General features: G+C 58.2%; 3 protein-coding genes across 7 annotated transcripts in view; 2 read left to right on the top strand and 1 right to left on the bottom strand.

Annotated features, from left to right (window-relative positions):
• TXNRD2 (thioredoxin reductase 2) overlaps positions 1-1,187 on the bottom strand; it is a 41,706-nt gene extending 40,519 nt beyond the window's left edge. Inside the window, exon 1 of one of the 2 annotated variants that reach the window (XM_051837300.3) lies at positions 1,055-1,187. In XM_051837300.3, the coding sequence (XP_051693260.2) occupies positions 1,055-1,160 (106 nt within the window). In that variant the 5' untranslated portion in view covers positions 1,161-1,187. The remainder of the gene's footprint in view (positions 1-1,054) is intronic. The other variant, XM_051837299.3, reaches the window with a different exon arrangement.
• Positions 518-18,169, top strand: LOC100354142 (catechol O-methyltransferase). 4 transcript variants are annotated; one of them, XM_051837303.3, is made up of 5 exons: positions 518-682; positions 15,440-15,725; positions 16,444-16,637; positions 16,942-17,073; positions 17,393-18,169. In XM_051837303.3, the coding sequence occupies exons 1-5, from the start codon at positions 653-655 to the stop codon at positions 17,585-17,587; spliced, it is 837 nt and encodes a 278-aa protein (XP_051693263.3). In that variant the 5' UTR covers positions 518-652; the 3' UTR covers positions 17,588-18,169. The 4 variants fall into 4 exon arrangements, with proteins under 4 accessions (XP_051693263.3, XP_089179705.1, XP_089179704.1 ...); XM_089323579.1 differs by having other exon boundaries at positions 606-682; positions 15,569-15,725; XM_089323578.1 differs by lacking the exon at positions 518-682 and adding an exon at positions 1,225-1,252 and having other exon boundaries at positions 15,569-15,725.
• A 3,341-nt stretch (positions 18,170-21,510) lies between these two features.
• Positions 21,511-25,161, top strand: LOC103345647 (catechol O-methyltransferase). Its single transcript, XM_008250589.5, has 4 exons — positions 21,511-21,742; positions 22,501-22,694; positions 23,000-23,131; positions 24,414-25,161. Exons 1-4 carry the CDS (start codon positions 21,607-21,609, stop codon positions 24,606-24,608), a joined length of 657 nt encoding a protein of 218 aa, XP_008248811.1. The 5' UTR covers positions 21,511-21,606; the 3' UTR covers positions 24,609-25,161.
• The last annotated feature ends 381 nt before the right edge of the window (positions 25,162-25,542 follow it).

The raw sequence follows: 25,542 nt of genomic DNA, 5'->3' as shown, positions 1-25,542 counted from the left end.
TCCACCGGACAGAGGCAGTCCAGCGGCTCCGACCCGCGGGGTGCTCCATCCGAGGTCCCAAGGGTTCAGCAATGCACCGTTAGCAGCAACCCGAGGTCCTCCAAGGCCGGGCCCATCCCCCAGGACCCTGCAGGGCCCTCCTCCCTGCCCAGCTCCCTAAGGCTTCAAAAAATAACAGCTCCGCCCATCCCCCCCCAGGGGGGCAGCCAGCCATCAGCCTGAAGTCCGCACTGGCCAAGGTCACCTGCTCCGCCTCCCACAGCTGCACCAAGCCCTGACCTGTCCCTGATCCTGTAAAGAGGCAGGGACTCTGTCCCACGGTCCACGAGCCCAGAAGGGGGAACGGTGGTCACCGTGTGCACGTGTGGCTGGGGACTGGGCTACTGTGTATGCATGGGCTTGGGCTCACCTTGGCAGATAGGGGTGCTGGGGCCTGTGCACGGGGGTGGGGGGGTGTTTCCTAGAGAGCAGGGTGTGAACCCTCTAAAGTGACCAGGCAGGGCTCTGCTCAGGGGCAGGTAAGGTACAATTACCGCCCTGGCTTGGCCAGGGTCCCTTGGTGGCCCCAGAAAGACAAGTGTGCCCCGCCCCGCCCCGCCCCGCCCCACGCCTGCTGCCCAGGGGCTCGGCCAGCAGTGAGTGCCCAGGATCCATGGGGTCCCCAGCTCCCCGCTTTATGCAGGTAACGAGTATCTGTGGGGACCAGGTTTGGTGGGGGGCGGACACTGGCGCCCGCGGGAGCCTGGATATTACCATGGTCAGGATGCAAGTAACTGGGAGGGGTCGTCTCGGAGAGCAGAGGCAGGGACCCCAGCCCCAGTTTCGCCAGCTAGAAGCTGCCCTTTTGCCCAAGAGGCTTGTGCACACTCCCACGTGCACCGCCCAGACACCCCACACCCCCAGGTAACACACCCACACACACCTCGCCCTCCGCGGGGACGCCCTCACGTGGCCACCCCCCTCCCCCGCCCCCCACGGGGACGCCCCCCACGTGGCCACCCCCGCGCACACCCCCACGCCCCGCGGCGACGCTGCAGCCCCCGGCCCCTCATACCTGCAGCGCCCCGCGCCGCGCCCCGCACCCCGCCCGCCGCGGCCCACCGCCGCCACCGGAAGCGCCCGCCGGGCCCCCGCCGCAGCGCCGCCGCCATCGCCGCCATCGTCGCGGGGCCTCGCGGGCGGCTCGGGCTGCCCTCGGCGCTGCCTGTGCCGCCGCGGACGGTCAGTCAGCCGGGCGCGCGGCCGCGGCGAGGTGAGTGCGCGGGCCCCGGCGCGGGCGGGGGTCGGCCGCGGGCGGGGTCTCGGGCCTGGCCTTGGGGGGTGGTGCTGGGCCCCGGGGCGGGAATCTGACCTAGGGTGGAGGTCCGACCTTGGGCCGGGGTCTCTGCGCCTTGGGTGGGGGTCTCCAGCCTTGAGTTGGGGTGGGGTGGGGGTCCCGGAACTTGGGGCTGGGGAAAATCTGAGCTGGGATTCGGGGGTGGTGGGTGTCCTGGGACCCGGGGCGGGGAATCTGACCTAGGGTGGAGATCCGACCTTGGGCCGGGGTCTCTGCGCCTTGGGTGGGGGTCTCCAGCCTTGAGTTGGGGTGAGGGGGGGTTCTTGGAACTTGGGGCTGGGGAGAATCTGAGCTGGGATTCGGGGGTGGTGGGTGTCCTGGGACCCGGGGCAGGGAATCTGACCTAGGGTGAAGAGACCCGACCTTGGGCTGGGGTCTCCGCGCCTTGGGTGGGGGTCTTGGGGCCTGGGGCAGGTATCTAAGTACCTAGGGTAAGGGAATCTGAGCTCGGAGAGGGACAGGAGTTGCCATACTCTTTGTGGGAGGGACATCTGTGCTGGGGTGGGGGCTGGGTGGGTCCCGGGATAGGGCCTTCCACTTGGTGCCCCACCCAGCAGAGGAGGGTCCCCTTGGGCCGGGGTCAGACCCTCAGAGTGGGAGAGTGGTTGGGATGCTCCTCTGGCTTTTCATTCCAAGAGAATGGTTGCCCACCAGGAGGGGACCCCCTGAAGCTCAGGACCCCGCCCCCAAGGCTGGAGTGGGCTGGGCTGCCCTGGGTGGGGAGACATAGTTAGAGAAAGGTGAAGTCACCCAGACCAGCCCTGCTAACAGACCAGCCTGTTTTTCCACCTGGGGACTTCTGTCTCTTGTTGCTTTTTATGGGTAAAAGTGGCCTTGGGAGCTGTGCCGAGCCCTTGCTGCTTGGGGGGGGGAGGGGCTTCTGCAGGCCCCACAGGGGCAGACCAACAGGGCCACGCTGGTAAAGGCAACCAGCACAGGTGTCGCTTGGGAAATACTGAGAGAAAATGCAGAAGTGGCCAGGCCCTTTTGGGGTGGGAGAGGGAGGTAGGAGAGGGAGGGGGTTGGAGCTCAGGGGCCAACTGGGGTTGCAGAAATCTCCCTCCTGGTTTGCCCGTGCACAGCATGGGGCTGGGTGACAGGGGCCGGGGCTTCAGGTTTTGCTGGAACAGGAATTTCCCTGGGCTGGTGCTGTTAGGGTCGTGGATGTCGTGTGGCCCTCAGCTCTTGTGAGAGCAAGAAAGCAACTAGCCTCTTGCCTGTGAACACACGCAAAGTTGTTTTCTGGTCTGGCTGCTTTTTGTAGATGCAGGAGCTGAGCACCTAGGTCTGTTAGGATTGGAAGGGGCGCTGCTAGGTCTGTTAGGATTGGAAGGGGCGGCTGCATTCCTGGGTGATGCAAACCACGGAGCGCTTACGAAAAAGCAAAGATGAGCAGTTGTGCTGGAAAGAATTCAGGCGGGAGACAGAGGTCCCTCCGCTGATTCATTCCCCAAATGGCTGCAACGGCCAGGGCTATGCCAGGCTGAAGCCAAGAGCCAGAATCTTCTTCCGGGTCTCCCACATGGGTGCAGGGGCCCAAGGACCTGGGCCAACTTCTACTGCTTTCCCAGGCCGTAAGCAGGGAGCTGGATGGGAAGTGGAGCAGCCAGGACTCGAACCAGTGCCCATATGGGATGCCGGCACTGCAGGCAGCGAGCGGCTTAACTCACTGTGCCACAGCGCAGTCCCCTAGTTTCTAACCTACCAGTTGCAGTTGGCTGCGAGTGAACCCAGTGGTTTTATTATTTGTCTTCATTTTTTTTTAAGATTTATTTTATTATTTGAAGGACAGAGTTACAGAGAGAGGTAGAGACAGAGAGAGAGAGAGAGAGAGGTCTTCCATCTGCTGGTTCACTCCCCAGATGGCCACAACGGCCGGAGCTGAACTGATCCAAAGTCAGGAGCCAGGAGCTCCTTCCAGGTCTCCCACGTGAGTGCAGGGGCCCAAGGACCTGGGCCATCTTCTACTGCTTTTCCAGGCCACAGGAGAGAGCTGGATTGGAAGAGGACTCAAACCAGCACCCATATGGGATGCCAGCGCTTTAGGCCAGGGCTTTAACCCACTGCGCCACGGTGCCGGCCCCTATTTGTCTTCATTTATTTGAAGGCCACAGAGACCTAGAGGTCCTCCATCCGCTGGTTCCCTCCAAATGCCCACAGCAGCCGGGGCTGAGTCCAGAACCCCAGCCAGCTCTCCCATCTGGGTGCCAGGAGCCGCCTCCCCTCTGCATTAGTGGAAAGCTGGATTGGAAGTGGAGCAGCTGGGACCAGCGCTCTGATAAGGGACACTCGTGTCCCAGGCGGCGGCTGAGCCCGCAGTGTCACAACCGCCTGCGCTACACCCACTTTTTTAACTTGTGTTTATTTGAAAGGCAGAGTGATGGAGAGAAAGCTCTTTGGTCCACTGGTTCCTCCCTAGGTGTCTGCAACAGCCAGGGCTAGTCCACGCTGGAGACAGGAGCCAGGGTTCTCCATCCTGATTCCCGTGTGGGTGGCAGGGGCCCAAGTGTTGGGGCCATCATCCCCTGCCTGGTTACTGGCGGAGCTGAGCTGTAGCGTCTGGGAGGGGCCTCAGAGGCGCCCTGTAGCTGGGCAGTGGGGGTGGGGGTGGGGTCCTTAGTTGTGGTACTGAGTTCTTTGAAGTTGAAGGTCTCTGGCTCCAGGCTGCAGGGCTTGTTCAGATCCCCCCCCCCCCGCACTCCCCCGCCCCCCGGAAAGCACAGCTGAGCCAGTCCCAGCAAGGATCCCAGCAGTCAGGTGTGGGTGCTCAGCGCCACCAGGTCATTGGGCTGGGAGGACAGGACGCGCCCACGTGGAGAGTTGGAGCCGCCACGTGGCAGGAGAGTGGAGCTGAGGGTTGGGTAAGGGCCGGCCAAGCATGGCAGAAGGCAGGAGGCCAACTGACAGGCAGACCATAGACCTCAGACAGAGAGCAAAGGGGCTGGCACTGTGGCACAACAGGTAAAGCGGCCGCCTGCGCTGCCGCCATCCCATATGGACACTGGTTCAAGTCCCAGCTGCTCCACTTCCAATCCAGCTCTCTGCTATGGCCTGGGAAAACAGTAGAAGATGGCCCAAGTCCTTGGGCCCCTACACCCACATGGGAGACCCGGAAGAAGCTCCTGGCTCCTGGCTTTGGATCGGCGTAGCTCCGGCCTTGTGGCCATCTGGGGATGGAAACCTCTCTCTCTGCCTCTCCTTCTCTCTCTGTGTAACTCTGACTCTCAAATAAATAACTTTAAAAAAAAAAAAAACACACAAATAAATAAGTATTTAAGAAAAAAAAAGACAGAGGGCCAGATTCTTCTCCATTGAAATACAGATTTTACCTGTTTTTGATCAAAGAAATTCAAAATTACATTATTGTTTACAACATAAGTCTGCTCTCATGAAGTCTGGCCTGATTATTGGGTAAGTGTGGGAAGGATGGCAATTATGGTGATTGTCCACATAGGCCTTTTTTAAGTTTGCTTTTTTGTTTGTTTGTTTGTTTGTTTGTTTTTTGAACAGCAGAGTTACAGAGGGAGAGAAGTTTTCTATGCCCTGGTGCATTGCCCAGATGGCTAAAGTGGCTGGGGCTGGCCCATATGAAGCCAGGAGCCAGGAGCTCCATCCAGGTCTCCCACGTGGGGCCCGGGGCCCAAGGACTGGGGCCGTCTTCCTCTGCTCTCCAGAGCCGTTAGCAGGGAATTGGGTCGGGTGTGGAGCAGCCCATTTGGAACGCTGGCTTTGCAGGTTGCTAGGCAGCGGCTTTACCCGCTACCCGCATGCCGGCCCCTGCCGAAACTTTGAATAAGGAATCTCAGCCTGGACTTTTTTTCCCCCAAAGTTGGACAAAACAGGGAATTTGCAGCAAAACCGATATACACAGGCACTTTTTTTTCTTTTTGTTCTTATAACTGTAGCTGTAACTCACACATACAATGGAGAACATGTGTTATTTATTTATTTATTTGACACAGAGAAAGAGAGGCAGAGAGAGAGAGAGAGAGAGAGAGGTCTTCATTTGCTGGTTCACTCCCGAATTGGCTGCAACTGCTGGAGCTGAGCAGATCCGAAGCCAGGAGCCTGGAGCTTCTTCCAGGTCTCCCATGCCCGGTGCAGGGGCCCGAGGACTTGAGCCATCTTCTGCTGCTTTCCCAGGCCATAGCAGAGAGCTGGATCAGAAGTGGAGCAGCCGGGACTCAAACCGGCGCCCTTATGGGATGCCAGCACTGCAGGCGGCAGCTTTACTTGCTGTGCCACAGCACCGGCCCCCTGGCTTATTTCACTCCACCTGATATCTTTGAGTTCCTACCATTTTCCTGCAAAATAGAATTTCATTCTTGTTTATAGCTGAATAATATAGTGTGTGTGTATATATATATATATGCCATATTTCTTTTTCTTAAAATATTTTATTTATTTATTAGAGAGGCAGAGTTATAGACAGAGGGAGGGAGAGACAGAGAGAGAGGTCTTCCATCTGCTGGTTCACTCCCCAGATGGCCGCAGTGGGCAGAGCTGGGCCAATCCCAAGCCAGGAGCCAGGAGCTTCTTCTGGGTCTCCCACATGGGTGCAGGGGCCCAAGGACTTGGGCCATCTTCTACTGCTTTCCCAGGCCACAGCATCTCTGCTGGATCAGAAGTGGAGGTGCCAGGACGCAAACCGGCGCCTGTATGGGATGCCAGCACTGCAGGCAGCACCTTAAGCTGCTACGCCACAGCCTCGACCCCTAACGGTCTTTGGCTAAAAGACAGATACGGGAAGAAACCCGGTGGTCTTAACACAGAAGCAACCAAATACCAGTACACTGGGGATATTCAAGCCTCTTTTTGAAAACTTTGTACTTAAATCTGTTTATTCCTGGCCAGCTGTGGCAGAGCCACCTAAAGTCTCTCCTCTGCTAACCGTCTCCAGCTTCCCACGCCATCTGGTTTTGTCCCCTACTTTGTCTGCTTTCTGTTAATTAATTAATTTTTCATTTTACTGGGGATAAAATTACCCAACCTTTTCCTTAACCCCATTCTGCATTCTCTGCATACTGTTCATTTAAAAAACAAGGCCTCTTGTCCTGCCCGATGCTTCCCACGAGGTTTTCTCGCGTGCTTCCAGTTCTCTCACTGTTCTGATCAGTTCGTTCTCGTAAATGGATGAGCATGTCCAACCATCAGTAGCCAACTGCACATACCAGTGTCTACAGCAGTTATGAGAACACCACCCCGTAATCGCTAAAGATGCATAATTTTTTTATTTTTACAACTTTATTATTTGATTATGCTCATTGTAGAAAACTGTGAAGATACAGAAAGATTCAAAGAAAATAAAACTTACCCAGACTCTCCTCCCCCAAATACAATAAAAGATTCTGTATACTTCTTTCTAGTCTTTCTGTACATTAACACGGCATTTTAAAACAAGTACTGTAAAATGCTTACATGGCTTTCATTTTATATTATAGAACAGTCATTTCTTTTTTTTAAATTTTTTTATTTATTTGAAAGACAGAGTTACAGAGAGAGGTAGAGACAGAGAGAGAGAGGTCTTCCATCCACTGGTTCATTCCCCAGATGACCACAACAGCTGGAGCTGCGCCAATCCAAAGCCAGGAGCCAGGAGCTTCTTCCGGGTCTCCTGTGCCAGTGCAGGGGCCCCAGGACTCGGGCCATTGTCTACTGCTTTCCCAGGCCATAGCAGAGAGCTGGATCAGAAGAAGAGCAGCCAGGACTCGAATCGGCGCCCATATGGGATGCCGGTGCTTTAGGCCAGGGCTTTAACCCATTGTGCCACAGTGCCGGTCCCAGAACAGTCATTTCTTTTAGATAGTAAATGTTATGTGAAAACATGATTTTCAGTTACTGCTTCACACTAAGCCACAGCTAATCTTATGTTGGATATTCATATTGTTTTGAAATTTTTCTATAACATATCCTATTAAAAATTCTTATTTATACATGTATGCGATCATTTCTGAAGGAGAAATTCCTACGAGAATGCACAAAACAAAATGCCTATATATTTTTGAGCCTGTTGATCCGTTTTATCAAACTGCCCTCCAAAGATTGCAGCAATGTGCAGTCCCGCCAGCAAGGAGCCAAGTCCCATTTCTTCCTCACCGTCCTTGGCAACACAGGAAACCAGCTATTACTCCCCAGCCTGTACTGCTGCAAGTTTAATAGCCAGAGGGAAGAATGGTATCTTGTTTTATCCTAAAATGGAAGATTTTGGGGCCGGCGCCGTGGCATAGCGGGTGGCATCCCATATGAGTGCCGGTTCGAGTCCCGGCTGCTCCACTTCCGATCCAGCTCTCTGCTATGGCCTGGAAAAGCAGTGGAAGATGGCCCAAGTCCTGGGGCCCTGCACCCACTGGGAGACCCAGAAGAAGCTCCTGGCTCCTGGCTTCAGATCGGCGCAGCTCTGGCCGTTGTGGCTGTTTGGGGAGTGAACCAGTGGATGGAAGCTCGCTCGCTCGCTCTCTCTCGCTCTCTCTCTCTCTCTCTGCCTCTCCTTCTCTCTGTGTAACTCTGACTTTCAAGTAAAAAATAAATCTTTAAATTAAAATGTGAGATTTTTACCCACACGTGGGCGGGGCCTGTGATTTTCTCCACGTTCAGAAGTGGCCGGGTCTCCCAGGAGGAGGAGTCGCGAGCACTTGCAGGAGTCTCTTCCCTGCACTTGTTTTTCTCCCCCAGGCAAGTGCGTGAAAGCTACACGTCTTTCCCAGGATTTTTTTTTCCCAGTTAAGCAGCAATTCCCACAACGACTGGAGTTAGAAAGCCACCGTTTTTCTAGGGCTATTTTAATGTCTTGGTAATAAAACAGAACACTGGGCCATATTCTTCCGGTTACGCAGGGTTTCCGACCATTCTTGGCCCCGTCTGAGGTATGGTGGTGAGGAGCAAACTTGCGGCTTTATCTGTTGCCATGGCAATACTTGCATGGCAAGGTCCAGCCTCTCTGCACATGGGGAGTACCCACATGTTTTTCAGTTCTTCTAACATTTCTGGATCATCCAGGCCTGCTCCACCGATTATTGCAGTCTGCACGGTGGCGGTGCTGACGGCACCTGAGGCCATGTTTGTGCGGGGCAGGAGGTTGCACTGGGCGGGCAGGCGCGCGGGGCCACCAGTAGGTGACAGTGAGCAGTGTGGAGTCCTGGGATCTGATGTATAATTTTTAGAGACAGTTTTCTGAAAGGTTTATTTGTTCCTTTATTTGAGAAACAGGGGCCGGCCCTGTGGCTTAGCAGGTAAAGCCTCTGCCTACAGTGCTCCATTCCGTATGGGAGCCGGTTCCAGTCCTGGCTGTTCCACTTCCGATCCAGCTCTCTGCTGTGGCCTGGGAAAGCAGTAGAAGATGGCCCAAGTCCTTTGGCCCCTGCACCCACATGGGAGACCCGGAAGAAGCTCCTGGCTCCTGGCCTTGGATCAGCACGGCTCCAGCCATTGTGGCTATTCGGGGAGTGAGCCAGTGGATTCTCTCTCTTTATCGCTCCCTTTCTCTCTCTCTAACTCTGCCTTTCAAATAAATAAATAGTGCCTTTTATTTAAAAAAAGATTTATCTTCTTCTCTTCTCTTGTCTCCTCTCTCCTCTCTCTTACCCACTCTCCTTCTCTCTTGTCTCCTTTCTCTCTCTCGGCTCCTCTCTCCTCTCCTCTCGCTCGCTCTCTCTCTTCCTCTCTTCCTCCTAAACTCTGTCTCTGTCTCCTTCTCCCTCTTTCTCCTTCCTCACCCCTTCCCTCTGGCCTGCTGGGTTTTCCCCAATAAACCCTTTCCCTTACTCCAAAAATAAAAAAATAAAAAAAATTATTTATATTTGAAAAGTAGAGTTACAGAGAGACAGCGAAGGAGAGACAGAGAAAGAGATCTTCCATGAGCTGGTTCATTCTCTAAGTGGCCACGACAACCAGGCCTGGGCCAGGCCAAAGCCAGGAGCCAGGAGCTTCTTCCAGGTCTCCCACGCAGGTGCGGGGCCCAAGGACTTGGGCCATCGTCTACTGCTTTCCCAGGTGCATCAGTAGGGAGCTGGATCGGAAGTGGAGCAGCTAGGACTTGAACCAGCGCCCATATGGGATGCTGGCACTGCAGGCGGCGGCTTTACAAACCAGTATGTCACAGTGCCGGCCCCAAGATTTCAACATATTTTTTGTAGCCAAATAAACTTACCTTTTCATTCCATTTTCTGTGAGCATCTTAAAGCGCCCTCACGTGGGGAGGAGAGGTAGTGCAGAGGGGACAGCCTGCCGGAGTTCACAGGCTGTTTCTGGCCACCAAGCTGTTTGCCATGGGAGGGGCAGAAGCAAATGGGGAGAACAAAGAGGCTTCGTGGAGCCAAAAAAAAAATTGTTCCTGGCCAAGAGTCAGGGAGTGAATCACTGCCTGAAAACAGGAGCCAGGGAAAAGTTTTCCAGGCCGGAGTTCATGTTAAAAGCAGCCCCGGGATGCTTTGTAAAATACGTAGAATTTGGGGCTGGTGCTGTGGCGTTAAAGCTGCTGCCTGCGGTGCCAGCATCCTATATGGGTGCCGGTTCGAGACCCAGCTAATCCACTTCTGATCCAACTCCCTACTGATGCACCTGGGAAAGCAGTAGAAGATGGCCCAAGGCTGGCGCTGCAGCTCACTAGGCTAATCCTCTGCCTGTGGCGCCGGCACACCGGGTTCTAGTCCCAGTTGGGGTGCCGGATGCTATCCCGGTTGCTCCTCTTCCAGGCCAGCTCTCTGCTGTGGCCCGGGAGTGCAGTGGAGGATGGCCCAAGTGCTTGGGCCCTGCACCCCATGGGATACCAGGAGAAGCACCTGGCTCCTAGCTTTGGATCAGTGCGGTGCGCCGGCCGCGGTGGCCATTGGAGGGTGAACCAACGGCAAAGGAAGACCTTTCTCTCTGTCTCTCTCACTGTCCACTCTGCCTATCAAAAAAAAAAAAAAAAAAGAAGAAGAAGAAGAAGAAGATGGCCCAAGTCCTTGGGCCCCTGCACCTGCGTGGGAGACCTGGAAGAAGCATTTATTTTTTTTAATATTTATTTATTTACTTGAAAGAGTCACACAGAGGGAAGGAGAGGCAGAGAGAGGACTTCCATCCGCTGGTTCACTCCCCAGATGGTTGCAATGGCTGGAGTTGTGCCGATCCAAAGCCAGGAGCCAGGAGCTTCTTCCAGGTTTCCCACACAGGTGCAGGGGCGCAAAGACTTGGGCCACCTTCCACTGCTTTCCCAGGCCATAGCTGGGAGCTGGATCGGAAGTGGAGCAGCCAGAACTTGAATCAGTGCCCATATGGGATGCCGGCACTGCAGGCAGTGGCTTTACCCGCTGTGGCACAGCACTAGCCTCACAAGTAAATGATTTTAAAAAAATACATGGAACTTATCTTTTGGCATTTTAACTGTCGCTAAGGGTAGGATTCTGTGGCATTCAGCTGATGGTTCATGTGTGGAGCAATAATGTCCCCTCCCCCCCTCCCCATTCCCTCTGGCTGCCTCTCATCCACTTTATTTCTTTTAAAGATTTATTTATTCACTTGAAAGGCGGGGGGGGGGGGATTTTCCATCTGCTGGTTCACTACCCCAAATGCCCACAACAGCCAGGGTGGGCCAGGCCGAAGCCAGGAGCCTGGATTCTATCCGGGTCTCCCGCGGGTGGCACTGGGGCCATCTCCTGCTGCTCTCCCAGGCGCTTTAGCAGGGTGCTGGATCGGAAGCGGAGCAGCAGGGTCTCTTTATTGAAAGGCAGAGTTACAGAGAGGCAGAGGGATAGAGAGAGAGAGAGAGGTCCTCCATCTGCTGGTCCACTCCCCATATGGCTGAAATGGCTGGAGCTGAGCCAATCAGGAGCCAGGATCTTCTTCTGGGTCTCCCACGTCAGTGCAGGGGCCCGAGGACTTGGGCCATCCTCCACTGCTGCTTTCCCAGGCACATTAGTAGGGAACTTGATCGGAAGTGGAGCAGCCGGGATTCGAAACGGCGTCCACATGGGATGCCAACACTGCAGGCTGGGGCTTTAACCCACTGCGCCACAGCACCGGCCCCTAAGTCTGACTCTTAGAACGCGGTTTTCTTTTTGTTGCAGAGTTGCCAGCGTTCTCTTCCTGCACCGGGTCTTAAGCCCTCACCAGCTGTATGACACGCAGATATTTCCTTCCATTCTCTGGGTTATCCTTTTGCTCTCTTGATACACAAAGAAATTTTAATGAAATCAAATTTACTTTTGTTTTGTTTTCTGTGTGTATGTGCCGGGTCTGAGGATCCATTGCCAAGACAGGCATTGTGGTGCAAGAGGTTAAGCCGGTGCTGGAAACACCCACATCCCGTATTACATGTGGACATCCGGGTCTCCCACATGGGTGCAGGGGCCCAAGCACTCGGGCCGTCTTCTGCTGCCTTCCCAGGTGCATCAGCAGGGAACTGGATGGGAAGTGGAGCAGCCGGGACTCGAACAGGTGCTCATACGGGATGCTGGCGTCACAGGTGTCATAGCCAGCCGCTATCCTGTGCCAGTTTTTAATTCCTGTAGCCTAGTAGTAGGTTTGGAAGTCAGAGCCCGCCATTACTTTTCTCTGGTGCTCTCACGTTCCCATGGTAACAGCCCCGGCCCCGCCCAGCAGCTTCTGCCATTGGGGCTCAATGGGTGATGCCATCAGAGCCCGTATGGAGACTCCAGCCTCCCCTCCTGCACTCACTGAGGTCCAGAGACCACAAGGACTGGTGTCAGGGGAAGTGGGCATGGCTGGCCGCAAAGACTTTTCTGGAAGCTGGGGAACACCGGGCTGGCCACGCCCGTCCTTGGGTCCCTGCGCCAGGAACACGCAGAGCTCTGCTTCCCACAGAGGGCTGTCAGGGCTGACCCTGAGCATGGGACCTGGATGGCTCTGGGCGAGCCCTCCACGTGCGGCTCAGTTTTCCTTTTTAATTTATCTTTTCTTTTTTTTTTTTTTTTTTTTTTTTTTTTGACAGAGTGGACAGTGAGAGAGAGAGACAGAGAGAAAGGTCTTCCTTTTTGCCGTTGGTTCACCCTCCAATGGCCGCTGTGGCCGGCGCACCGCACTGATCCGATGGCAGGAGCCAGGTGCCTCTCCTGGTCTCCCATGGGGTGCAGGGCCCAAGCACTTGGGCCATCCTCCACTGCACTCCCTGGCCACAGCAGAGAGCTGGCCTGGAAGAGGGGCAACCGGGGCAGAATCCGGCGCCCCGACCGGGACTAGAACCCGGTGTGCTGGCGCCGCAGGCGGAGGATTAGCCTAGTGAGTCGCGGCGCCGGCCCTTTTTAATTTATCTTTAAAGATTAATTTATTTATTTGAAAGGCAGAGTTACAGAAAGAGAAGACAGAGAGAGACCTTCCATCTGCTGGTTCACTCCCCAGAGGGGAACAACAGCCGGGGTTAAGCCGAGCTGATGCCAGGGGCCAGGAGCTTCTTCTTCCAGGTCTCCCGTGTGGGCGCAGGGGCCCATGCACCTGGTCCATCCTCCACTGCTTTCCCAGGTGCATTAGCAGGGAGCTGGATCAGAAGCGGTACAGCCGGGACACAAAGCCGTATGGGATGCCAGTGTCGTAGGCAGAGGCTTGACCCTGCTACACCACAGTGCTGGTCTTCGTTTTCATATTTAAAGATATCTCTATCAAGCAAAGTAATAGTTTAGTCTTTTTTTATTTATTTATTTTTTTGACAGGCAAAGTTAGACAGTGAGAGAGACAGAGAGAAAGGTCTTCCTTCCGTTGGTTCACCCCCCAAATGGCTGCTACGGTTGGCGCTGTGCCGATCCGAAGCCAGGAGCCAGGTGCTTCTCCTGGTATCCCATGGGGTGCAGGGCCCAAGCACTTGGGCCATCCTCCACTGTACTCCTGGGCCACAGTGGAGAGCTGGACTGGAAGAGGAGCAACCGGGACAGGACCAATGCCCCACCCGGGACTAGAACTTGGAGTGCCGGCACCGAAGGTGGAGGATTAGTCAAGTGAGCCACAGTGCCGACCTAGTCTCTCTCTTTTTTTTTTCAATTGGAAAGACAAACAGAACTCCAATTAATTGGTTCACTCCCCTGGATGCCCACAACGGCCAGGCTGGCCCAGGCGGAAGGAGCTGGGAGCTGCACCCGGGTCTCCCACATGGGTGGCAGGGACACAGGCACCTGAGACATCCCCACTGCCTCCCAGGGTCTGCATGGCCAGGAAGGTGGAGCACCCAGCTGAGAGACGTGGCCGTCCTAACCCCAGACCCAGCGCCTGCCACTGTGTGGCAGCAGAAACGGCGCTCGGTTTTCAGGGCACCTGCACACCGGTCGTGCACTAGGTCATTCTGTGCCGGAAACCTCTGGGCGGCTTGGTTGATCAGTGGGCGGAGTCGCTGTCCTTGGTCCTCCCCCAGGCCCCGAGGTCCCTGTGCCCCCGCGTGCACGATCAGTGAGAGCCAGAGATTAGAGAGTGAAATGCCAAGTTCTCGAATTCTGCAGGTGCCCCGGGGGGTGAAGTAAACAGTTCAGGCTCCTAGCACCTTCCAAAGCAGTTCCCCATTGAAGCGGAATCGGCCTTTGCATTTTTGGAATTTACTTCCCACATTTACTGTTGTGTTTTTTTTTTTAAAGATTTATTTATTTAATTGAAAATAAGAGTTACACGGAGAGAGAAGGAGAGGCATAGAGAGAGAGAGAGGTCTTCCACTTGCTTGTTCACTCCCCAGTTGGCCGCAACGGCCGGAGCAGTGCGGATCCAAAGCCAGGAGCTTCTTCTGGGTCTCCCACGTGGGTGCAGGGGCCCAAGGACTTGGGCCATCTTCTACTGCTTTCCCAGGCCACAGCAGAGAGCTGGATTGGAAGTGGAGCAGCCGGGACTAGAACCGACGCCCATATGGGATGCTGGCACTGCTGGTGGCAGCTTTACCCACTACGCCACAGCACTGCCCCCCCCTTTTAAATATGGGGAGCAGGGACCAGCATTGTGGCACAGCAGGTTAAGCCGCTGTCTGTGATGCCAGCATCCTGTAACTGAGTGCTGGCTCAAGTCCCAGAAAGAGGTTTATCTCGACTCGCGGTTCTGGTCCAAGGTCCAGGGTGATGTGCTTCTTGGTGGCAGAGGCAGGGGACCGGTGGGTCCCTTCAGGCCTCTCTCTCCTTATACAGTGCCCCAGTACTCAACTGTGAGGACCCCACCTGAGAGGCTTAGCACATCCAGATCACCTCCCAAAGCCCCCCTCTGAACACCACAGCTGGGCTAACTGCCCACCCTCTGGGTCCCTCACCCTCGGGGGTTAAACTCCAGCCCGGGTCCCAGAGGGTTCAACCCACGCTCTCGCCAGAGCCAGGAGACAGCAATAACCCAGGACAGAGAAGCACCATTGGACACGCGTGCAGGCCAAAGGAATGACCTAAGCGGGAGTCGTTTTCCTACTTTTTGAAACTATCGATTTGGTGTCGGCGCGGTCACGTAGCGGCTAAAGCCGCCACGTGCGACAACAGCGACTATCGATTTGTGAGGGCATGGCCGGGACCCATGCGTCTCTGGGCTAAGGGTGGAACCTTCTGCGGGGTGTCCCTGAGAAATACGCAGGAACTGGAAAAAGCTGGTGGAAAGTGGAATTTTCAAAGGTGCCGATTTCAGGGCAACGCGACCTTGAAACCGGTGCAGGAGCAGCTCACGGAAAATGCGTCTTCCCAATGTGAACTGCTTCCCACCGGGACAAACCTCCCTTCAAATTCCATCTTTCCACGGAGGGCCCCGTGGCACGGTCAGAGGCCGGGGTAGGGCTGGCGCCAGCGAGCTTAGAGCTCAAATTAAGGCGGGCCCCTGTGCCCGGTGGCGGCTCCAGCCTCCCAAAGGCACCTGCCACTCGCCGCAAGTCTGCATATGACCCATACTTAACTCATTGGATGGCCGTGGCAGCCCTGGACTGAGACAGGTGCAGAGTACTCAAGCCACGCCCCTTCTCGCCCCGCCCCCGTAGATGCTGGAGGCCCCGCCCCCGCTGTGGGCGGCCGGCAGCTCTGGATGGAGACAAGTGCAGAGTACTCAAGCCACGCCCCTTCTCGCCACTCCCCCGTAGATGCTGGAGGCCCCGCCCCCGCTGTGGGCGGCCGGCAGCTCTGGACGGAGACAGGGGCAGAGTACTCAAGCCACGCCCCTTCTCGCCCCGCCCCGTAGATGCTGGAGGCCCCGCCCCCGCTGTGGGCGGCCGCCGCGCTGGGCCTGACTCTGCTGGGGCTGATGGTGTTCCTGTGCCGCCGGCACTGGGCCATGCTGCGGATCGGCTACAACGAGTTCCTCCTGCAGCCGCTCCGGAACCTGCTCATGGGCGACAGCAAGGAGCAGCGCATCCTGCACCACGTGCGGCAGCACGCGCAGCGCGGGGACCCGCAGAGCGTGCTGGACGCCATCGACACCTACTGCTCGCAGAAGGAGTGGGCCATGAACGTGGGTGACAAGAAAGGTGGGTGTCGCCGCCGGCAGACCTGGGCGCCGAAGCTGGGTGAGAGCCCATAGGGGACCGGCCCTTGTTCTTGGAGCTTGGGACATGCCCAGGCTGGGGGGTAAGGTACTCCTCTTGCAGGGCTGGGGACAAGGGTGGTGCGGGGAGCCTGCACCCAGGCCACCGACCCATCGGGTGAGCAAACCGTACTTTGCAAGGAGAGAGAGCTGGGGCGGGGTGAGCCTCTACACTGCCATGGCCACAGGTGTCTCAGTGACACTGGCCTCTGGGGACTCCACACCAGTGGCCACCATGGGGCTTGGTGCAGGTGCTGCACCAGCAGGCGTGGAGGTGGTACCGCTGCTTGTGGCTTCCCACCGCTTACATCTTGGGACCTGCCTGGGGACCCGTCAGTCAGGTACTCCCCAGGCCACCCCATGGCCCTGAACTCCAGCCTGGACACAGTCATGGTTGCCAAAATCCCTGGAGTGGGGCTTGGGGACAAGGTTTCACAGCCCCTGCCAGACCCCTGCGAACCTGATGACCCAGGACGCCTGAACCAGGCAAGGTGGGAGAGACAGGGGCAGGTGTGAGTCAGTGGGGCCAGGTGCCAGGACTGGGAGCTTGGGGGTACAGCAGACCCCACAGTGGGGAGGTGGGGTGGGACGGGAGAGGGATCTGGGGCCAGGTGCCCACCCCTGCACTCAGCACACCCCCTCCCCACCCCTGCCCCTTGCAGGAGCGATCATGGACTCCGTGATCCAGGAGTACCGCCCCTCTCTGGTGCTGGAGCTGGGAGCCTACTGTGGCTACTCTGCGGTGCGCATCGCCCGTCTGCTGCCCCCTGGCGGGCGGCTGCTCACCATGGAGATCAACCCCACCTATGCGGCCATCACCCAGCAAATGCTGGACATTGCTGGGCTGCAGGACAAGGTACAGCTCAGCTGACCCCGGGGACAGAGGCTGGTGGGAGGGTGGACCCAGAGGACACCCAAGCTCGATTCAAGGCCACGTTCACTGGGCTCCCATCGTGTATCCCAGGCTTGGGGTCCCGGGAGGAGCCCCCAGCAGCTGGACAAGGGTGGTGTCGCTGCCTCGTTGTCCTGAGAGCTGGAACCTCGGGAGGGGTGGGGAGAGAGGACTGTCCTCTGAGAACCCCTAAGGAGAGCGGGCGTGGGTGCGCAGACGGGGTCCCCTGGGGGTCCCCATGGGTGGCACCAACAGTGCACTGTGCCAGGTCACCGTGCTGCTCGGGGCGTCCCAGGACCTCATCCCCCAGCTGAAGCACAAGTACGACGTGGACACATTGGACATGGTCTTCCTGGACCACTGGAAGGACCGCTACCTGCCGGACACGCTCCTGCTGGAGGTGAGCCCCTCCCCCACAGGCCACAGGGGCTGCCCGGATGCCTTGCCAAGCCTTGGGGGCAGCCCTGGGCAGGGACCTCCCTCTGCTGGAGCCACTGCCTGAAGCCAACGCATACAGAGGACAGTAGGCCCCTGGGCGGGTGGAGATGGGAGGAGGGCCTTGTGGGGTAGAGGCCAGGTAGGGAGCCTCCAGGGAGGAGGGAGAGGACAACAGAGAACAGAACCAAGGCCTGGTGGCGAGCCCCTGTCCTGGTTTGGAGCAGGCTGGCCGGGCACCCCTGACCACCCCCATCCTGGCCCCGTCTCTCTGTCGCCTGCAGGAGTGTGGCCTTCTGCGGAAGGGGTCGGTGCTGCTGGCCGACAACGTCATCGTGCCAGGGGCTCCTGACTTCCTGGCCCACGTGCGCGGGAGCAGCAGCTTCGAGTGCACACACTACAGCTCGTTCCTGGAGTACATGCCAGTGGTGGACGGGCTGGAGAAGGCCATCTACGTGGGCCCAGGCCGCCCGAACTGACCTTGGCCGTGCCCCCTGCCCTAGTCCCTCCCCAAGCTGGTCCCTGCCAACCCTGCTTCTGCTGTTGGGGGCCCAACAGGCCTGGGCCCTGGTCTTGGCTGGCCTCCCTGGACTGTGGCTTCGGACTGAGCAAACTTGGCCCACTGCAAAGGGCTACTGGCTCACCACCCAAAACACCTGCTGGGACCCTGGGAAAGCCTAACAAAGGCTGACTCAGAGCAGGCGGGGCCCTGAACTGCGCCCCCCCACCCCGCGCGCCAGCCAAGGAGACTCCAATCAGGGCTCTGTAGACAGGAACGCAGGCAAGGCCCCGAAGTGGATGCACCTGCGCGCTGTGGGGCCTTGCACTCAAGTTGTCCACCAGGTGGCAGCACTGCCTCAGCTGAAGCACCAGCGGCCGAAACTCCCGGGACGCCTGGCCCCTGCGCCTTCACCTCCATTTAAGAGTGCATTCTCACCTCTACTAAATCCATCTGTGGAACAGGGATGCCAAGTGCCATGTTTGTTTGCTTTTATAACAACAAAAAAAATTAATCCTGCTTTTTTTATTGTGATAAAATACACAGAATCTATTCTTTGCCATTTTGCCCGTCTCTAAGCGAATGAGTTGGTGGCATTTATCTGGATGGCTCAGCCATGTGGAGCAAGAACTTCCCCTCCCCCACACTCCACCTCTGTCTACCTCTCATCTCTTTTCTCACTTTTTTTTTTTCTTAAAGATCTTTATAAAGTTTATTCAAAAGGCCGAGTTACAGAGAGGAAAGCAGAGAGGTTCCATCCACTATTTCAGTCCCCAAATGACCTCAACAGCCTGGACTGGGCTGGGCCCAAGCCAGGAGCCTGGCTCTCCCACGTGCGTGGGGGCAGGGGACCAGGTCCTTGGGCTGTCACCTGCTGCAACTCCTGTGTGTGGTCAAGGAGCCGGGAGTGGAGATGCAGCTGGGACTCGAACTCGGGGCCGCTGATGCCGGCTGCGGGCGTCTTACCCGCGGTGCCGGGTGCAGTCCCGAGTGCCTTCTGGATGTCTCTCCGAGCCCGACTTTGAAAATGCTTCTGGCGCTCTGGGGCTGAGTTATCGGAGCTCCCTTCCTCCCGGGGATCTCTGTCCCTGGGCAGCTGGACGCCATGCAGACAGGTGCTCCCATTCTCTGGCTGGTTCTTTCCCGCTCTGGATGCACACAGGTTCTGCAGGTTTTGTTTGCTGCGTGTTCGTGTCACGTCTCAGACTCCGCTGCCACTGGCAGGTGTCGGGGTGGGGACAGCAGGTTAGCCTGGTGCTCAGACAAGCCCACATCCCTTAATGTATGCTTGGTGTGAGTCCTGGCTACTCAGCTTCTGATCCAGCTTCCTGCCAAAGCAGTGGAAGATGGGCTAGGTGCATGGGTCCCTCCCTGCTGCCCACGATGGAGACCCCCGCTTCAGCCTGGCCCAGCCCTGGCTGTTTCAACCATATGGAGAGTGAACCAATGGCTGGAGATCTCTCTGTCTCTTTGTCTCTCTCTGAGCTTATAAAGAACCCCCTGGGAAGCTGCTCATTCCTCTGCCTTCCACCAGGCTCAGGGGCCCCTCCCACTGCAGGTCACGACAGCCGCATCCGGGGCCAGGAAGGCAGGACCCAGTGTCCCTGGCCAGGGGACACTGCAGGCCATGTGTGGCCACCTCTTCAAGGCCTCTCCCTGTCCCCTGTGATGTCTGTCCTCGCCCCGCTGGACTCTGGTCCTTCCCCTGGACTCTGGTCATTTCCATTTCCAGTTTCCAGTTTCTGGTCACAGTTGACCAAATGCAGACTTGAGCTGCACACAAATTTGATCCCCTTTGCTGCAGACATCTCCAGCCCTGCCTGAAGCCTGGAAGGCAGGAGCTGGGCTCAAGAGCCCGCCAGGGTGGCCTCCAAGCTGGCCAGCAGGGGGCAGCCTTGGGCACTCTGGGTTTCTGTGCTCTAATGTAGGGGTCTGGACGGAGGGTCCTCTGCCCCAGGCTGCCTGGAGCCGGCGCTTGGGCTGTATCCGGGACCACGTCCATTCTCAGGGGCCAACTGCTCTGGTCCCCGGGCTCGGTGGGTGGGGCTGTGTCCTCTGTCCTGTTTGCTGTTGCCAAGAACACAAACCCATGATCCGGGCACTTTGGGAAGAAAGGTTTATTTTTGGCTCATGGTTCTGGTCCGAAGTCCGAGGTGCTGGTCTTTTGGCTGGCAGAGGCCCAGGGTGTCCAGGGCAGGGAGGCCCCTCCCTCTGCTTATACAACTCCAGGACGCAACTGTGGGGAGCTCCACCCCTCCCCACGATGTGCTCACTGCATCCTGATACCCCCACAGCCCTCTGTACACCACAGCTGGGCTAACTGCCCACCCTCTGGGTCCCTCACCCTCGGGGGTTAAACTCCAGCCGGGGTCCCAGAGGGTCCAACCCAGGCTCTCCCCAGAGCCAGGGGCAGACAGAAATCCAGGAGAGAGAGGCACCATCAGGCACTCGTAGAATGAATGAAAGTTTTCCTACTTTTCACACAAAAGAACGATTCATCTGTGAAGGAAGCGCAGGGCCACCGAGAGTCTGGGCTCGCCGGGAAATGCTGAGGGTGTCCCTGAGAACTGCGTGGGACTTGAACAAGTTGGAGACTAGGCTTTTTTTTTTTTTTTTTGACAGGCAGAATGGACAGTGAGAGAGAGAGAGAAAGGTCTTCCTTTGCCGTTGGTTCACCCCCCCAATGGCCGCCGTGGCCGGCGCGCTGTGCTGATGCAAAGCCAGGAGCCAGGTGCTTCTCCTGGTCTCCCATGGGGTGCAGGGCCCAAGCACCTGGGCCATCCTCCACTGCACTCCCTGGCCACAGCAGAGAGCTGGCCTGGAAGAGGGGCAATCGGGACAGAATCCGGCACCCCCACCGGGACTAGAACCCGGTGTGCCGGCACCGCAGGCGGAGGATTAGCCTAGTGAGCCGCGGCGCCAGCCAATTTAATAATTTTTTAAAAGGATTGTGTTTTTGCATGCTCAGTCCTGGCTGTTCCTTCTTGCCATGGCGCCGGCCGAGAATGGACTTTTAAAGACGCTGATCTTGGTGCCAAAGTGTTTCTGGAACCCTCGCGTAGGAAGTTCATAGGCAATGCATATTCTGAGCATGGGGGCCAGGGCCGCGCTGGCTGCGCTGGCCAAAGTGAGGGCTGCTACAGCGAGTGCATGCAGGTTCCCCAGTGCGCGGTGACCAGAGCTGCTTTCCCGCCTTGTTAGCCGGTATGCTCCCCTGGCCAAGGGAGGGAGGGGCGGGTCTTCCTGCAGGTGCCATTCCTCACGGTACCCAACCATCAGGTTGCAGGTGACATATCCTTCACTCCTGACCTGGGGGGAGGACCCGGGGAGTCGTGCCAGGGGGAGACCTGAGGCGGCCTGCAGTTAAGGACAGGGCGGGTAAGGGGACAGGAGCCGAGCAGTAAAGCCCCTCCCCTCCAGGCCCCATCCTCTATCCCCGTCCCTTCTCCTCCTGCCCTGTGGCCTCGCCCCTGCCCTTCATTGCCAAGATAGGAGGCCAGATGGGGATAGAGCCCTTAGCCCGCTAGGCCACTCCCGAACCGCGCCCCATAAAGCCCACCACTGCCCTGGCGGAATGACAAGATTGGGAGAAGCGACCCAGCCCTGACCACCGTGAAGCGGGGGCCCGCAGCTGAGGGGACAGAAGGGCAGAGGCGGGGACAGGCGTAAAGCATTAAAGCCCCGCCCGCCTCTCTGGGCCACGCCCTTCTCCCGGCCCCCTCTAGCCACGCCCTCTGCGCCACACCTTCTCCCTGTTGTTGCCTAACCCGGAGGCAGTACAGGCGAAGAGTACTGAAGCCGCTAAGCCACGCCCACCGCCACGCCCCTCTGCCCGCCACGCCCCCTCTCGTCCTGCCCCTCGGCCACGCCCCCGCTGTGGGCGGTGGCCGCGCTGGGCCTGGCGCCATTGGGGCGGCTGCAGTGCTGAACCGCCGGCTCTGGGCTTTGCTGCGTATCGGCTACAACGAGTTCTTCCTGCAACCGAACCGGAACCTGCTCATGGACGACAGCAAGGAGCAGCGCATCCTGCGCCACGTGCGGCAGCACGCGCAGCGCGGGGACCCGCAGAGCGTGCTGGACGCCATCGACAACTACAGCTCGCAGGAGCGAACCATGTGCCTGGGCAAAAAGAAAGGTGGGCGTCGCGGCCGGCGGGCTCTGGACACGGATCGCACAGGCCTTGAGGGGGCCGTAGGAGAAGCGCTTCTGGTCGCCTTGTTTCTGGCGTTAGCGCCTTGATCAGGCTGGGCTGGGGGGATCGACGGGAGCCCTGGGGGCTGAGCCACAGCCCAGCGTCTGCCTGGGTGCTGCAGTAGCCTGGACACTTGGGGCCGGAGCCTCCGCCCAGGCCACTGTCCAATCGGGGTAAGGGGAGTGTTGGACAATTCGTGTTTGACCCCGGAAAGAGAGCTGGAGGGGGGAGCCCCTGGGTCGCAGTGGACGCTGGTCTGTGGTGTCTCCTTGCGACCCTGCCACTGGCACGCCAACAGCACGGCTGGGCACGGGCGCCTGCACGGGGGTGGGCGGGGTGTGGCTCCTGGTGACCTCTGGACATCTGAGTCATGGGACCCGCCAGTCGTGTACTTCCTCTGTTCTTGGACTCCAGCCAGGGCACAGGCATGGTTGCCGCACTCCCTGGAGTGGGGCTTGGGAACAAGGTTTCACAGCCCCTGCCAGACCCCTGCGAACCTGATGACCCAGGAGGCCTGAACCAGGCAAGGTGGGAGAGACAGGGGCAGGTGCGAGTCAGTGGGGCCAGGTGCCAGGACTGGGAGCTTGGGGGTACAGCAGACCCCACAGTGGGGAGGTGGGGTGGGACGGGAGAGGGATCTGGGGCCAGGTGCCCCCCCCCCCTGCACTCAGGACACCCCTCCCCACCCCTGCCCCTTGCAGGAGCGATCATGGACTCCGTGATCCAGGAGTACCGCCCCTCTCTGGTGCTGGAGCTGGGAGCCTACTGTGGCTACTCTGCGGTGCGCATCGCCCGTCTGCTGCCCCCTGGCGGGCGGCTGCTCACCATGGAGATCAACCCGGAGTTTTCTGCCATCACCCAGGAGACGCTGGACATTGCTGGGCTGCAGGACAAGGTACAGCTCAGCTGACCCCGGGGACAGAGGCTGGTGGGAGGGTGGACCCAGAGGACACCCAAGCTCGATTCAAGGCCACGTTCACTGGGCTCCCATCGTGTATCCCAGGCCTGGGGTCCCGGGAGGAGCCCCCAGCAGCTGGACAAGGGTGGTGTCGCTGCCCCGTTGTCCTGAGAGCTGGAACCTCGGGAGGGGTGGGGAGAGAGGACTGTCCTCTGAGAACCGCTAAGGAGAGCGGGTGTGGGTGTGCAGATGGGGGTCCCCTGGGGGTCCCCATGGGTGGCACCAACAGTGCACTGTGCCAGGTCACCGTGCTGCTCGGGGCGTCCCAGGACCTCATCCCCCAGCTGAAGCACAAGTACGACGTGGACACATTGGACATGGTCTTCCTGGACCACTGGAAGGATCGCTACCTGCCGGACACGCTCCTGCTGGAGGTGAGCCCCTCCCCCACCCCACTACATTGGAGGTGGAAAAGCCAGGACCCCTACAGGTGCTCATATGGGATGCAGGCATCCTTAGCAGTGGCTTAACCTGCTGGGCTACGGCGCTGGCCCCACTTTCTTTTTTTTTTTTTAAGATTTATTTATTTATTTGAAAGGCAGTGTTAAGAGAGAGGCAAAGACAGAGGCAGAGAGAGAAGTTTTCCATCCACTGGTTCTTTCCCCAAATGGCTGCAATGGTCAGAACTAGGGCAAAACAAAGCCAGGAGCCTGGCGCTTCCTCTGGGTCTCCCACGTGGGTGCAGGGGCTCAAGGACTTGGACCATCCTCTACTATTTTCCCAGGTGCATTAGCAGGGAGCTGGAGTGGAAGTGGAGCAGCTGGGACTCGAACTGGGATCCATATGGGATGCCAGCACTGAAGGCGGTGGCTTTACTCACTACACCTCCACGCCAGACCTGTCAATAGCATTTTTATTTTATGATTTTGTCAGCACTTCTGTGTTCCCAGGTCAAACTTCAGGCCTGAGCCGCCTTGCTCTGGTCTGTGCTTATGCCCCGCCCCCTGCGCTCCTTCTGGGAGGGAAGCGGGTGCCTGTCCCGGCTCAGACACACAAGCCTCCCAGGAGTACTGATCCTGTCCAGGCCTCGGGCCATCGCTGTGGCTGTGTCCAGTGCTTATGCTTTGCTTCTGCGGAGAGCCCAGGCCAAGGAACCCGTGCATGCTGCTAGGGCCCCTGCAAGGGTGGAGATGGGGACCCCCAAGTTGAAGAGCTCAGGGCTGCCCAGAGCAGCACCCCAGGAGGCAGCCTTGTTGGTGGGGAGTCGGCCCCATCCCACCCCAGGCACGTGTCCTTGGCACCTCCCACTTGTGGGCGCCTGTGTGCGTAGCAACCAGCTGTCTCTGGGACCAACTGGCCTGCGGGGCCACTCTCCCTCATTCACCCAGCTAGCATGTACTGAGCACCAGCTGTGTGCCTCGGGCTGTTCTAGGCCTGGGGATGGATTCAGGAGTCAATGAGGCAGAAGGCGCCTGTCTGCAGGGCTTGGACCTCCTGGAGGTGGGCGGAGACCCTGGCTGGGTTCCTTCCTGCAGGAGATGTGGTACCAACCCGAGTGTCTCAGTGACAGCCAGGCCCCAAGGTAGACCCAGGCCAGAGCATGGGGCCGAGGTGTGGTGGCAAGCCCCTGTCCTGGTTTGTGGCCGGCTGGCTGGGTATCCCTGGACACCATCCTCTCCCCTCCCCACCCTGGCGCCATCTCTCTGTCGCCTGCAGGAGTGTGGCCTTCTGCGGAAGGGGTCGGTGCTGCTGGCCGACAACGTCATTGTGCCAGGGGCTCCTGACTTCCTGGCCCACGTGCGCGGGAGCAGCAGCTTCGAGTGCACACACTACAGCGCCTTCCTGGAGAACATGCCGGTGGTGGACGGGCTGGAGAAGGCCATCTACGTGGGCCCAGGCCGCCCGAACTGACCTTGGCCGTGCCCTCTGCCCTGGGTCCCTCCCCAAGCTGGTCCCTGCCAACCCCGCTTCTGCCACTTCGGGATCTGTCCTCAAATGCCACGTGTACTCGGGGCCTGGGTCCAGGCCTTGCTGGATTCCCTGGTTGGTGGCTTCGGACTGAGCAAACTTGGTCCACCGCAAAGGGCTACTGGTCACCACGCAAAGCACCTGCGAAAGCCTAACAAAGGCTGACTCGGAGCAGGCGGGGCCCTGGACAGCGCCCCTGTCTCAGCCAATGAGACTCCAATCAGGGCTCTGTAGTCTGGCAGGCAGGCAGGCACCGCCAGGAAGCGGATGCACCTGCGCGCTGTGGGGCCTTGCACTCAAGATGTCCACCAGGTGGCAGCACTGCCTCAGCCGCCGCACCAGCAGAGGAATCTCACCGCACACTTTCGCCTGCCGTGCCTTCACCTCCATTGTAATGCACCTGCACCTCTTTCCTGAAGCTGGGTGGCTGTCCTCATCCTATCATGCCATGTCTGAATGACGTGTAACAGAAATTAGAGATCCAGGTATTTCAGTACAAGATGGCACGGGTTCCATTCTTCTCAAATTCTGGGTTCTCACCCCTTAGTTGCTGGCTGCCTTTGATGGGAGGTGGCCCTTGCAGGCTGGGCCCTTGGCCGGCACAGCTGGCCCAGGGAGCGCCCCGCCCTGCTATGCACTTCTGCTCCGGTGGCCTGGCCAAGGGCACCTGTTGGTCCCACAGGACCGGAGGGGTGCAGTCAGCAGGCCGTCATGTCCAACCGGAAAGACAGAGACAAGTGTGGCCGGCAGCCTGGGTACATGATTGTGGGGTACAGATGAACCCCACTCTCCACCCATACAAACTGAGGCCTTGGTGCTGGACCCCAGAGGAGGGGAGGCCACTAGCGGCTGCCCAGAGAGACCTGAGCCACACAAG

The sequence above is a fragment of the Oryctolagus cuniculus genome, chromosome 21 (genome assembly GCF_051225735.1).
Source record: "Oryctolagus cuniculus isolate XC-2025 breed Fujian yellow rabbit chromosome 21, ASM5122573v1, whole genome shotgun sequence".
NCBI classification, from domain to species: Eukaryota; Metazoa; Chordata; class Mammalia; order Lagomorpha; family Leporidae; genus Oryctolagus; species Oryctolagus cuniculus.
Note: the sequence above shows the minus strand (reverse complement) of the source record. Positions and strands in the feature narration are given on the sequence as shown.